At 35.9% G+C, this 14,092-nt stretch overlaps 1 protein-coding gene across 1 annotated transcript in view; it reads left to right on the top strand.

Annotated features, from left to right (window-relative positions):
• The window catches only part of ELAC2 (elaC ribonuclease Z 2), a 68,267-nt gene extending 54,665 nt beyond the window's left edge, over positions 1-13,602 (top strand). Inside the window, exons 15-22 of the mRNA XM_044675181.1 lie at positions 3,109-3,167; positions 4,060-4,098; positions 4,252-4,361; positions 4,978-5,077; positions 5,151-5,271; positions 5,536-5,614; positions 11,601-11,745; positions 12,550-13,602. Of these exons, the coding sequence (XP_044531116.1) occupies positions 3,109-3,167; positions 4,060-4,098; positions 4,252-4,361; positions 4,978-5,077; positions 5,151-5,271; positions 5,536-5,614; positions 11,601-11,745; positions 12,550-12,783 (887 nt within the window). The 3' untranslated portion in view covers positions 12,784-13,602. The remainder of the gene's footprint in view (positions 1-3,108; positions 3,168-4,059; positions 4,099-4,251; positions 4,362-4,977; positions 5,078-5,150; positions 5,272-5,535; positions 5,615-11,600; positions 11,746-12,549) is intronic.
• The last annotated feature ends 490 nt before the right edge of the window (positions 13,603-14,092 follow it).

Raw genomic sequence — 14,092 nt, 5'->3', positions numbered from 1 at the left:
ATTAATTTCTCCCTTGATTTTTAGTATTTCTAATTTAGTTTTCATCTGGGGATTTTTAATTTGCTCGCTTTCTAATTTTTTAAGTTGCATGCCCAATTCATTAATCTCTGCCCTCCCTAGTTTGTTAATATATGCACTCAAGGATATACCTTTCCCCCTGAGTACTGCCTTGGCTGCATCCCACAGAGTTTGGTAGGATGTCTCATCATTGTCATTCTCTTCAATGAAATTGTTGATTGTTTCTATGATTTCTTCTTTGACTAGCTGGTTTTGGAGAATCATATTATTTAATTTCCAATTAGTTTTTGATTTGCCTGTCCAGGTGCCCTTACTAATTATTATTTTTATTGCATTATGATCTGAGAAAGTTACATTTATTATTTCTGGTCTTTTGCATTTGTTTTCAATGTTTCTATGCCCTATTACATGGTCAGTCTTTGTGAATGTACCATGTGCAGCTGAAAAGAAGGTATATTCCTTTTTGTCCCTATTTATTTTTCTCCACATATCAATTAAATCTAAATTTTGTAGGACTTCATTCACCTCTCTTACCTCTTTCTTATTTATTTTTTGGTTTGATTTATCTAGATCTGAAAGAGGAATATTTAGATCTCCCACTAGTATGGTTTTACTATCTATTTCCTTCTTGAGCTCTGCCAGTTTCTCCTTTATGAATTTGGGTGCTATGCCACTTGGTGCATACATATTGAGCAGTGTTATTTTCTCATTGTTTATACCTCCTTTAATCAGGATGTAATGACCTTCCCTGTCTTTTTTAATCATATCTATTTTTACTTTGGCTTTGTCAGAAATCACAATAGCCACTACTGCCTTCTTTTTCTCATTTGATGCCCAAAAGATTTTTCTCAAGCCCTGAACTGTGTATCTGTGTATGTCCACCTGCCTCATATGTGTTTCTTGTAGACAACCTATGGTAGGATTTTGGTTTCTGATCCACTCTGCTATTTGCTTCCTTTTTATGGGCGAGTTCATCCCATTCACATTCAGAGTTATAATTATCAGTTGTGCATTCGCTGACATTTTCATATCCTCCCCTATTCCTACCCCTTTTTCTTAAACTATTTCCTTTTAAACCAGTGGTTTGCTTTAAGCTGGTATCCCTTATCCCCTCCCTTGATTAGTTTCCCTTTCTACCCCCTCCCTTATTATTCTCCTATTTTTATTTTTAATGGTCTAATGAATTCCCTCCCCCTTCTTCTCCCCTCCCTTTTTTGACCTTCCCACTCCCCTGCTGCCCTTGGTTTATCCCTTCTGACTTTCTCTGTAGGGTTAGATAGCGTTTTATATCCCAATGGATATAACTATTCTTCCCTCTCAGGGTTAATTACACTGAGAGTAAGGTTTCAATATTACCTCTTAATGCTCTCTTCCTCTCCTTCTTATAATAGTATTCATCCCTTCCCCTTCCCATGCCCTCTTTGTGTGTAATAGAATATCCTATTTTTCTTATTCCTTCAAGAATCTCTTGGTGTCTTCTACTATTCATCCCCCTCTTTCCTTCCCACCCATATTATCTGAGACCATTTAGTATTCCAACCTCTCCCTATGAATAATTCTTCTAATTATTATAATAGTGAATGCTATAATGGTGAACAGAGTTCACTACAGAGAATTATACATAGCATTTCTCCACATAGGAATACAGATAATTAGATCTTATTGAAGCCCTTAAAGAGGCAAATTTAAAAATTATGAGTTTTCTTTCTTTCCCCTCTGTTTCTTAGTTACCTTTTCATGTTTGTCTTGATTTTTGTGGTTGGATATCAAACTTTCCATTTAGTCCTGGTCTTTTCTGTGCAAATACTTGGAAATCTTCAATTTTGTTGAATGCCCATACTTTCCCCTGGACGTATATAGTCAATTTTGATGAGTAGTTGATCTGTGGTTGCAGGCCCAGCTCTCTTGCCTTTCTGAATATCATATTCCAAGCCTTGAGGTCTTGTAGTGTGGAGGCTGCCAGATCCTGTGTGATCCTGATTGGTGCTCCTTGATATTTGAATTGTCTCTTTCTGGCTTCTTGTAAAATTTTTTCTTTTACTTGGAAGCTCTTGAATTTGGCTATTATATTCCTGGGGGTTGTCTTTTCAGGTTTACATATAGAGGGTGATCTATGGATCCTTTCAATGTCTATATTGCCCTCTTGTTGTAGAACTTCAGGGTAATTTTGCTGAATAATTTCTTTTAGTATGGAGTCCAAATTTGTACTAATTTCTGCTTTCTCAGGAAGACCCATTGTCTCTTCTAGACCCATTTTCTTGATCTATCAGTTTCTCATTGAGATATTTTATGTTTCCTTCTATTTTATCTGTCTTTTGACTTTGTTTTATTTGTTCTTGCTGTCTTGATGGATCATTGGCTTCTACTTGCCCAGTTCTTGTCTTTAGAGACTGATTTTCTGCTATAAGCTTTTGATTTTCCTTTTCAGTTTGGTCTGACCTGTTTTCCAGCTGTTTGATTTTGGTCTCCAATTTGCTTATTAATTCTTTTGATTTGGGGGCATCTTTTTCTAATTCCCCAATTCTAGCCTTTAGAGACTGGTTTTCCTTTTCAATGTGGTCATTTCTGGTCTTTGATTTACTTGCCTCACTTTCCAATTGTGAAATTCTGTCTTTTAAACTGTTATTTTCTTGCCTGATCTCTTCCATCTTTCTCATGATCTCAGATCTGAACTCTTCAAGACCTTGTGACCCGTTTTCATTGTTTTGGGAAGGTTTGGATATGGTTACTTGTGTGTTCTCCTCAGTTGTCTGGATTTTTTCTGTGTAAAAGTTGTCAAGTGTTAAAGGTTTTTTCTTCTTCATCTTTCTCTTCTGGTTTCCTGATAATTCTGGCTTGCCATTGTAAGCTGAGTGCCCTCTCAGCTTTATGCTCGTGCCCAGGATCTGTCTGTGCTCTTTAATCTCCTGAGGTCTCAAGTCTAGTTGTTTTGGGACAAGCCTCCTGGGTGGTCTCCTTGCTCGTTCTTCTGCCTTAAGCTCCTTTAACAGTCTCAGGGAGCTGCTTCTGCAGTCAAGCACCTCTCTGCACTGGGTCCCCACTCAAGGTCAGCTCCTGCACTCAGAATCAGCCCCTTCATCCACGCCTCAGTCCAAGCTTTAATCCGTTCCTCAACCGACGCCTGTGTCAGCCCCTTCGCCTGGGCCCGGGCTCAGGGTCTGCGCTCAGGGTCTGCGCTCAGAGTCCGCGAGTTCCTCAGCCTCCTGGGGGGTCCCAAGTCTTGCTGCTCCCAGGAACAAGCCCTGGTGAGCTGCCAGTGACCCAATGGGTGCTCCAAACCTGCTCTGACTCCCGTGCGCTGGCTTTGGTGTTGTAGGTAGGGGTGGGGGAGGGGGTTGCTCCGCTCGTGTTTTTGTAGGAGCTGTTTCACCCCTTTATAGCATGGAAATGCCCTGTTTCCATGTACCTCCGATGCTGTGCCCTGTTGTGGGGTCCCCTCTTTCCTCTGGATTTGTTTTTATGTCTTTTTGAAGAATCCTGTATGCGTGGTTTAGGAGAAGTCAAGCAGCTGCTTTTTACTCTGCCGCCGTCTTAACCCAAAGCTCCCGATTCTGTTGTCCCTGTATTTTATTCTTATTGGAAATGAGATATTCAGTTTTTAAATTACAGTAGTTTCCTTTGAGAAAAGCTGTGTAAATCTTTATTGTCTTTTTATTTTTCCCAGGCATTGTTTAATGATTAACAAATGGATTAGGATTAATTTGGATTTGACCTTTCACAATTTTTCTTAAATCTTACTTCCTCAGAAGTGTTTTTTAAATGTAGCTGATGTACAGTCAGTTGTGGGGGCTGATGATTTGATGTATATGTAGATCATTCCTTTATCCTTAGAATTTCAGTAGAAGCTAAAATGAGGCCATTTTCACATTTGCCCCTATAGAATTCAGAAGCTTTCGGATAAAAACCCTGTGTAGGATTCTTATGTACTAGGCAAATACTAGAGAAATTGAAGTCTAGAACTAAGTAAAATAAAGGTAAAAATGAAGGAGAAAATTAAACTGGTTTCCTATTTGCCTCCATCTTTTACCTTTTATTTTCTAGGGCTTATTAAATATCCTGTTGCAGAGAAACCATGCTTTGGTAAGTTAAGTTGTTTTTTTTACTGGCTATTTTAGAATTTGTTGACTTATATATAACATATATAAATACAGAAAATACTCATTTTTTTCCATTTCTGTTGAATTTTCCTAAAGAAGCATCTATTCTATTACTCTTTTCTGTTTTGCTTTTTAGACATCATTGGGAAAACCATCCAGTCCGTTATTACTAATAGCACCTACTCAAGTCATGACATGGTTGCAGCAGTATAATGATCATTGTCAGGAGATTTTAGGTGCTGTCAAGTAAGTGATTAGTACCTGCTTATCCACTGACACTACCATTCCCCATACCTACTCTTTCTCAGGAGGCTTTGAAGAACAAAGCTTTTTAAACTTTTGTGTCATGACCCCTTTGGTAATCCGAGGAAGCCTATAAATTCCTCCTGAGAAGAGTATTTTAAACAAATAAATTGAAATATATACGATTACAAATGAAGCCACTATATTAAAATAAAGTTTTTAAAATGTTTGAAAATAGGTTCATGGGCTCCAGATAAAGAACTTTTATTCTAGAATTCTTGATGCTTGCTTGGATATCTTAGTCTTGGTAATAGGAATCATGTATCTGGCGTTTGCATCAGAACCATAAAGCAGATACTGTTCAAGCCTAGAACTAGTAACAAAATATGAGAGAAAAGAACTTGAACTTAATCTTTTTGCTTCCCAAGCAGCTATGAATTTGAATCCACTCTTGCCTTAACAAAACTATTCCTGACATATTGTTTTCTGTTTAACCTTTGTCCTGTTTTACTTCTGTATGACTTGTGTATAATCATATTTCTTAGTAACTCTGTAAGTTGGACTCATTAGAGCAAGACCCAAAGTTAGATTTGAATTTTTTTCTTCTTTTTCTACACAGTATGATCCCTGCTAAGTGCCTCCAGAAAGAAACTGAAATCTCCAAACCCATGATTGCAAGATTGGTTACTTCACTGCTAGAAAAATATGATTTGGAAGAGGTATGGATTCTACTAGTTAGGGAGAAAAGTGAGGGAGCTGGGGCAGCAAAGCCCTTCATCTTTTTTCATTCAGTTTCAGACATGTTTGGTTCAGCACTGTAAGAATGCTTTTGGCTGTGCATTCGTCCACAAATCAGGCTGGAAAATAGTCTACTCTGGTGATACCATGCCATGTGATGCTCTGGTCCAATTGGGTAAGTTAGCATATGGGTAATAAATTTGGTTAAGTTTTGATATTTGAAATTTTAGTAGGTGGAATAGAATATAAGAAATCACTTATAGTTTCATGTATTTTTATATTAACATTGGATTCTTCTTGCCTTCTACTTTAAGCACCTCTGTGAGCCATCTTATAAGCAATGGTATTAGTGCCAAAGAGGAAGAATTCCCTGGCCAGGGAAATAAAAACAGTGGTCCTACACACTAATATTTAGATTGTATTAACTTATTTTCCTTAGGGAAAGGAGCTACTATGCTTATTCATGAAGCTACTTTGGAAGATGGTTTAGAGGAGGAAGCAAAAGAAAAGACACACAGGTAATTTGCTCCTTAGCTCTTGTCTTTTATGCGATCTCTTAACACTTCTTGATGTCTCAGTATCTTTCTTTTTTTTTTAATTTAATAATTTTTATTTTTTAGAAAAGTTATCCATGGTTACATGATTCATGTTATTTCTTTACCCTTCACCACCCCCTGGCCTCCTCCTATTTCGCCCCTACCCACCAATAGCCAACGCACATTTCGACTGGTTTTAACAAATGTGTCATAGATCAAGAACTATTTCCAAATTGTTGATAGTTGCATTGCTGTGGTAGTTTCTAGTCTACATCCCCAATCATGTCCTCATCAACCCATGTGTTCAAACAGTTGTTTTTCTTCTGTGTTTCTACTCCTGTAGTTCTCCCTCTGAATGTGGGTAGGGTTCTTTTCCATAAATCCCTCAGAATTGTCCTGGGTCATTGCTTTGCTGCTAGTACAGAAGTCCATTACATTCTATTTTACCAGTGTATTGGTCTCTGTGTACAATGTTCTTCTGGCTCTGCTCCTTTCACTCTGCATCAATTCCTGGAGGTCTTTCCAGTTCACATGGAATTCCTCCAGTTTATTATTCCTTTGAGTACAATAGTATTCCATCAACAGCATATACTATAATTTGTTCAGCCATTCACCAATTGAAGGGCATGCCCTCCTTTTCCAGTGTTTTTACCATCACGAAAAGCGCGGCTATAAATATTTTCGTACAAGTCTGTTCATCAATGATCTCTTTGGGGTACAATCCCAACAATGGTATGGCTAGATCAAAAGGCAGGCATTTTTTTATAGTCCTTTGATCATAGTTCCAAATTGCCATCCACAATGGTTGGATCAGTTCACAACTCCACCAGCAATGCATTAATGTCCCAATTTTGCCACATCCCCTCCAGCATTCATTACTCTCTCCTACTATCATTTTAGCCAATCTGCTAGGTGTGAGGTGATTCCTCAGAGTTATTTTGATTTGCATTTCTCTAATTATTAGAGATTTAGAACACTTTCTCATGTGCTTATTGATAGTTTTGATTTCTATGCCTATTCGTGTCCATTGCCCATTTATCAATTGGAGAATGGCTTGATTTTTTTATATAATTGATTTAACTCCTTGTATATTTGAGTAATTAGACCCCTGTCAGAGTTTTTTGTTATAAAGATTTTTTCCCTTCTGATTTTGGTTGCATTGTTTTTGTTTGTTCAAAAGTTTTTTAATTTAATATAATCAAAATAATTTATTTTACATTTTGTAATTTTCTCTAACTCTTGCTTGGTTTTAAAATCTTTCCTTTCCCAGAGATCTGACAAGTATACTATTCTGTGTTCACTTAATTTATTTATAGTTTCCCTCTTTATATTCAGGTCATTCACCCATTCTGAATTTATCTTGGGGTAGGGTGTGAGCTGTTGATTTAAACCTAATCTCTCCCATATTGTTTTCCAATTTTCCCAGCAGTTTTTGTCAAATAGTGGATTTTTGTCCCAAAAGTTGGGCTCTTTGGGTTTATCATACGCTGTCTTATTGATGTCACTTACCCCAAGTCCATTACACTGATTCTCCCTTCTGTCTCTTAGCCAGTACCATATTGTTTTGATGACTACTGCTTTATAGTATAGTTTATATCTGGTACTGCTAGGCCACCTTCCTTCACTTTTTTTTTTTCATTTTTTTCCTTGATATTCTTCATCTTTTGTTCTTCCAAATGAACTTTGTTATAGTTTTTTCTAATTCAGTAAAAAAGTTTTTTGGTAGTTTGATAGGTATGGCGATAAATAAGTAAATTAATTTGGTTAGAATGGTCATTTTTATTATGTTAGCTTGTCCTACCCATGAGCAATCAATGTTTTTCCAATTGTTTAGATCTAGTTTTAATTGTTTGGAAAGTGTTTTGTAGTTGTATTCGTATAATTCCTGTGTTTGTTTTGTTAGATAAGTTTCTAAGTATTTTATATTGTCTAGGGTGATTTTAAATGGTAGAAATGCTGATGATTTATGTGCATTTATTTTGTATCCTGCAACTTTGCTAAAGTTTTTGATTATTTCCACTAGCTTTTTAGTTGATTCTCTAGGATTTTTTAAGTATACCATCATATCATCTGCAAAGAGTGATAGCTTAGTCTCCTCATTGCCTATTTTAATACCCTGAAATTTCTTTTTCTTTTCTAATTGTTACTGCTAGTGTTTCTAGTACAATGTTAAATAATAGAGGAGATAATGGGCATCCTTGTTTCATGCATATTGGGAAGGCTTCTAATTTATCCCCATTGCATATGATACTTGTTGATGGTTTTAGATATATACTGTTTATTGTTTTTAGGAAAGGTCCTTCTATTCCTATACTTTCCAGGGTTTTCAATAGGAATGGGTGTTGTATTTTGTCAAAGGCTTTTTCAGCATCTATTGAGATAATCATGTGATTTTTTTTGTTTGTTAGCTTGTTGATATAGTCAGTTATGTGAATGGTTTTCCTAATGTTGAAGTCCTGGTATAAATCCTACCTGATCATGGTGGATAATCCTCTTGATCACTTGCTGGAGTCTCTTTGCTAGTATTCTATTTAAGATTTTTGCATCTATGTTCATTAGGGAGATTGATCTGTAGTTTTCTTTCTCTGTTTTTGATCTACCTGGTTTTGGAATCAGTACCATATTTGTGTCATAAAAGGAATTTGGTAGGACTCCTTCTTTGTTTATTATATCCAATAATTTGTATAGTATTAGAATTAGTTGCTCTTTGAATGTCTGATAGAATTCACTTGTGAATCCATCAGGCCCTGGCGATTTTTTCTTAGGGAGTTCTTTGATGGCTTGTTCAATTTCTTTTTCTGATATGGGATTATTTAGGTATTCTATTTCTTCTTTTGTTAATCTAGGCAATTTATATTTTTTAAAATATTCATCCATATCACCTAGATTGCTGTACTTATTGCCATATAATTGGGTAAAATAGTTTTTAATGATTGCCTTAATTTCCTCTTTATTAGAGGTGAGGTCTCACTTTTCATCTTTGATACTGTCAATTTGGTTTTCTTCTTTCCTTTTTTTATTAGATTTACCAGTAATTTGTCTATTTTATCTGTTTTTACAAATTACCAGCTTCTAGTCTTATTTATTAATTCAGTAGTTCTTTACTTTGGATTTTATTAATTTCTCCCTTAATTTTTAGTATTTCTAATTCAGTTTTCATCTGAGGATTTTTAATTTGCTTCCTTTCTAGTTTTTTAAGTTGCATGCCCAACTCATTAATCTCTGCCTTCCCTTATTTGTTAACATATGCACTCAGGGATATAAATTTCCCCCTGAGTACTGCCTTAGCTGCATCCCACAGAGTTTGTTAGGATGTCTCATCATTGTCATTGTCTTCAATGAAATTATTAATTGTTTCTATGATTTTTTCTTGAACTGAGTGGTTTTGGAGAATCATATTATTTAATTTCCAATTAGTTTTTGGTTTGCCTCTCCATGCATTTTTACTGATAACTATTTTTATTGTATTACAATCTGATATGGTTGAATTTATTTCTGCTTTTTTGCATTTGTTTGCCATGTTTCTATGCCTTAGTACATGTTTTATCTTTGTGAATATTCCATGTGCTGCTGAAAAGAAGGTGTATTCCTTTTTGTCCCTATTTATTTTTCTCCATATATCTATTAAGTCTAATTTTCCTAGGATTTCATTCACCTCCCTTATCTCTTATTTATTTTTTGGTTTTATTTATCTAGGTCTGATTGGGGAAGGTTGAGGTCACCCACTAGTATAGTTTTGCTATCTATTTTGTCCTTGAACTCCTCTAGCATCTCCTTTAGAAATTTGGATGCTATGCTGTTTGGTGCATACATGTTGAGTTCTGATATTTCTTCATTGTTTATACTACCTTTTATTAGGATGTAATTACATTCCCTATCTCTTAAGTGGATCTGTTTTTATTTTGGCTCTGTCAGAGATCATGATGGCAACCCCTGCCTTCTTTTTCTCATTTGAAGCCCAATATTCTTCGCCATCCTTTCATTTTTTTCTATGTATGTCTACCTGTCTCATGTGTGTTTCTTGTAGACAAAATATTGTAGGATTTTGGTTTCTAATCCACTCTGCTATTTGCTTTTGTTTTATGGGTGAATTCATCCCAATCACATTCAGAGTTTTAATAATCAACTGTGTATTCCCAGATATTTTGATTCTCTCTCCTTGTCCTGTCCTTTCTTCTTTCACTATTTCCTTCTATACCATTGTTTTGTTTTTAATCAGTTCTTATAATCCCCTCCCTTGTTGTACCTCCCTTTCTCCCCCCCTCCCTTTTCTTATTCCCTTCTTATTGTTGTTTAAAGCTTGCTATGCTCCCCCTCAAGCCCTCTCCCTCCCTAGTATTGCTTCCCTCCTTCCAGTCCATTTGTTACCCTTCTAATTTTCTATAGGGCACGAATCAGTTCTCTGCCCCATGGATCTGATTTTTAAGTTAATTTCGATGAATTAAGTATTTCCTTTCTCCAACCTCTTTACCCTTCCATTGTATGGGTCTTCTCCCTTGTTTACCCCATGTACTTCTTTATGAAATATAAATTTACTCCATTTTGTCTGTTTTTCCCTTTCTCTTAATATTATCTCCTTTTTTTACTTCTAGTTTTATGTGTATATATATATATGTATGTATGTATATACACACATATATGCATACATACATATAGCTTGACATTTCATCCTAATCAATTTGTCCCTGTTCCCTCTAATAATACTTCTCTATCTACCCTGTTGGTATTAACAATATTTAAGAGTTACCAATATCTTCTTTTCTTATAGGGATATAAGTCAATTGAGCTTATTGGGTCCCTTAAAAAGTTTTTTTTGTTTTTTGTCCCTTCTTCCATTTGATAGTCCTCCAGATACTTGCAGACAGACATCCAGAATTCTTAATATAGATATTGCACACATCTTTTTTAGTTTCATTATTCTACCTATAAACCATAATCACTAAACTTTTAGACTGTCAAGCAGATAAGTGATGCAGTTGATTGAATACTTAGCCTGGAGTCAGGAGACTCATCTTCCTGAGTTTAAATCTGGCCTCAGGCACTTATTGGTTGTGTGACCATGGGCAAGTCACTTAACCCTGTTTGCATTAGTTTCCTCATCTGCAGAATGAGCTAGAGAAGGAAATGGCAAATTACTCTAGTATCTGCTAAGAAAACTCCAAATAGAGTCACAAAGAGTTAGCCACCACTGAGAAAACAACAGAATATTCTAGATATTTTTCACAGAAACTGTAGTCTGGCCAAGATTTTCTAGTTATGCAATCACTTTTACCAGTTCTTTTAGTCTTGCAGTCTAGAACCATTGAAAGTCTGATCTAGAAGGTCAACAGCTTTACTTAGTAGAATAGTTGCTTAAAGAGGTTTAAAATTTTAGAGGCCATTCTAAATATATCTGACCTTAAATACTATTAGAAGCCAAGAACTACAGATTGGAGGGAGGAGTTTAGGGTGATCTTATGTAATTTTTATTGAGTTCTCAGTATGGAGGGTAGAATCCTAAATAATTTATAGTATGTTGCTGTTTTTAAATTAATACATATTAATTAGTATGATATATTATTATGTATTAATGTAGATATAATTACACTATTCTCTATAATTCTCATGATAACCTGTGAATAAATATTTTTATTATCTACATTTTACAAATCAGAAAACCATGATTGGAAAGTTTTATTGCCCAAGGTCATACAATTGGTTGGTGTGATGATAAAGAATCCTGGGTCTCCTGACTATAATTCCAGTGTTTTTTCCACTCTTATTGGCTTTGTAGTTTTTTATTGGTATGCGAAATAAATAGAAGACCTAATTTCTGCCTTTAAAGAAGTTTAAAAACTAGTCAGAAGACAAATGGAAAGTAGATATTTCAAAATCTGAGGTCATTTTCTTTTGAAAGTTAAAGGTTTTAGACACCCTTTTGTTTCTTCTACATTTTGAGTAATACTTTGCTTCCCTTGCTTGTATGCAGCACTACGTCTCAGGCAATTGGAGTTGGGGTAAAGATGAATGCCAAGTTTATCATGTTGAACCACTTTAGTCAGCGCTATGCCAAAATCCCCCTTTTCAGCCCAGACTTCAGTGAGAAAGTTGGAATTGCATTTGACCACATGAAGGTATGTGTACTATGTGTGATGAAGTTAGTTGAAAATTGGGGCAGAAAGTTTGCATTATGCACATTTGCTTTCCTTGAATCACAGTTCCACAATTCCCTTTTCTCTTAATCAACTAGTTTGTTATAGATTTCTCATTTTTGTTATACCCAGAATTAGATGTTGGCTGCCTGTAATAATGAATAATAGGTTTGACTGAAAAATAAATAATGCAATCTTCCTTCCTTCCTTCCTTCCTTCCTTCCTTCCTTCCTTCCTTCCTTCCTTCCCTCCCTCCCTCCCTCCCTCCCTCCCATCTTGGAGGAAATACTGTATATTGGCTCCAAGGCAGAAGAGTGGTAATGGCTAGGCAATGGGGGTTAAGTGACTTGCCCAGGGTCACACAGCTAGGAAGGGTCTGAGGCCAGATTTGAACCTAGGACTTCCCATCTCTAGGCCTGGCTCTCAATCCACTGAGCCACCCAGCTGCCCCTCTGCATTGATTCTTATTAAAACTGTTTTATCTGTATTGTTCAGTACACATTTAAATAGTACTCTGTCTCATGTTTGAAGGGAAAGGCAGTCACCAGTTGCTAATTTTTAATAATGGGTTGATGATGTGACTATTAGCTATTGCTATATAATGAAATCAGGAACGACTTATTCAGTTAGCTTCTGCCTTCATTGTAAAACACCATTTTGGCTAAGATCCTTGAACTGGAAGTTGTCTTAGTAAGGGAAAAGTATGTGCCTCTGGAATATGATTTTTGTCACTGACAGCTGTTGCCTTTTTTTCTGAGCAATATATTCTTTCATTTCTCACTGCAGGTCTGCTTTGGAGACTTCTCAACAGTTCCTAAGCTGATCTCTCCTCTCAAAGCCCTGTTTGCTGATGAGATTGAAGAGATGGTAGAGAGGAAAGAGAAACGGGAATTGAGACAGTTCAGAAAAGCTGCTATTAGTGCAGATCGCTGTGGACATGATGATGGGCAAGGATCCAAGCAGACTCATAATGGAGAAGAAACTCAGAGGCCACAAATAAAAAAGCTCAAAGTAAACTGAAGGCATCTACCATGGCCCTGGACAGAAGGTTTTATTTCCTACTCTCGGAGAAGAGACATTTCTGTTTACTTTCCTTTTCTTCATGGGGAGTTCATGAGGGCTGGTTAAGTGCAGTGGTACTCTGGTACTCTTTTGTACTCTAGGGAAAAAAATCCTGTTAACTTTACCAGAGCTACTGGAAAGTTAAAGAGACTTTGAAGTAGAATGTAATCTCTTGGAATATGGTTTTTGTTTTGGTGTCCTATTGTTAGCATAATGCCTTGCAAATGATAGTTAGGCTATAAATATATGTGGATTTTAATTTAAAGAATTAATAAGTTGAAATATATACAATTGAAGCACGAGTAGGTTTTTCTAAAAATTGTCAGAGATTTTTTTTTAAAGAAAAACTTGTTTTTGAAAATATTTTGAAAAAATCACCAGGTGGTAGAACAATAAAAATGATACCCCGCTCAGGTAGAACTAGTTTCTTCTCTCAATAATGCAAGGAGAGAGAATCAGGGGGTCATAAATTTAAGTGTTAAAAAGGTTTTTAGCAGATATCTAACTAATCTGACCAGTAATCCTGTGTCTCTCAATGAGGACAATGCATTACTTAATTAGACATCACATTCCCCTTTTGAATAGCTCCAATTGTTATGAACTTTTTCCTGATATCAAGCTTATATTTGCTTCTTTCAGTTTTTCCCATTACTCCTGGTTTTTCCCTCTAGGGCCAAGCACACACTGAAGACCTGCCAAGTCATCCATGAACTAATAATGCTTGAAGTCCAGACATTCAAACGATTCTGAATTATTATTATATAATATAGATCTATCTTTTCCCCGAAAGCGGTATAAAATACAAAATACTTTATATTTTTATATCTATTTTTTCATATTGCTAAGACCTAGGTAAACACTCTCTTCAGCATTCCCCTGTTTTTATTTTGTTTTTGTTTGGTTTTATTTTATTTTTAAGCAAAGCTGGTCCTTTGTAATCACTGCTTCCTTTTCTAGATGGGTTTATAGAGTTAGAGCTAGAAAAGACCTGTTAAGGCCATCTTGTCCAAACCCTCTATTTTACTCATGAGGGTACTAAGACCTAGAAAGAATGACTTATTCAAAATTACACAGAGACTACGTTTCAGAAGTTAAGTTTGGGTTCCTCTGACTCCAGAGCTGGTGTTCCTGCCCTTCTAACATTTTGCTTCCTTGGTGTTCACTAAACCATAGTTTTAGAATTTTTCCAGAAGTTACAAAGGGCTATAATTTTCAGATTTTGTTCTATTTTGTTGTTTGGCTTCCATCATGAACATCATGAACATTC

This window comes from Gracilinanus agilis, chromosome 4 (assembly GCF_016433145.1).
Source record: "Gracilinanus agilis isolate LMUSP501 chromosome 4, AgileGrace, whole genome shotgun sequence".
Lineage (NCBI taxonomy): Eukaryota > Metazoa > Chordata > Mammalia > Didelphimorphia > Didelphidae > Gracilinanus > Gracilinanus agilis.
This window is presented reverse-complemented; position numbering and strand designations above follow the sequence as displayed.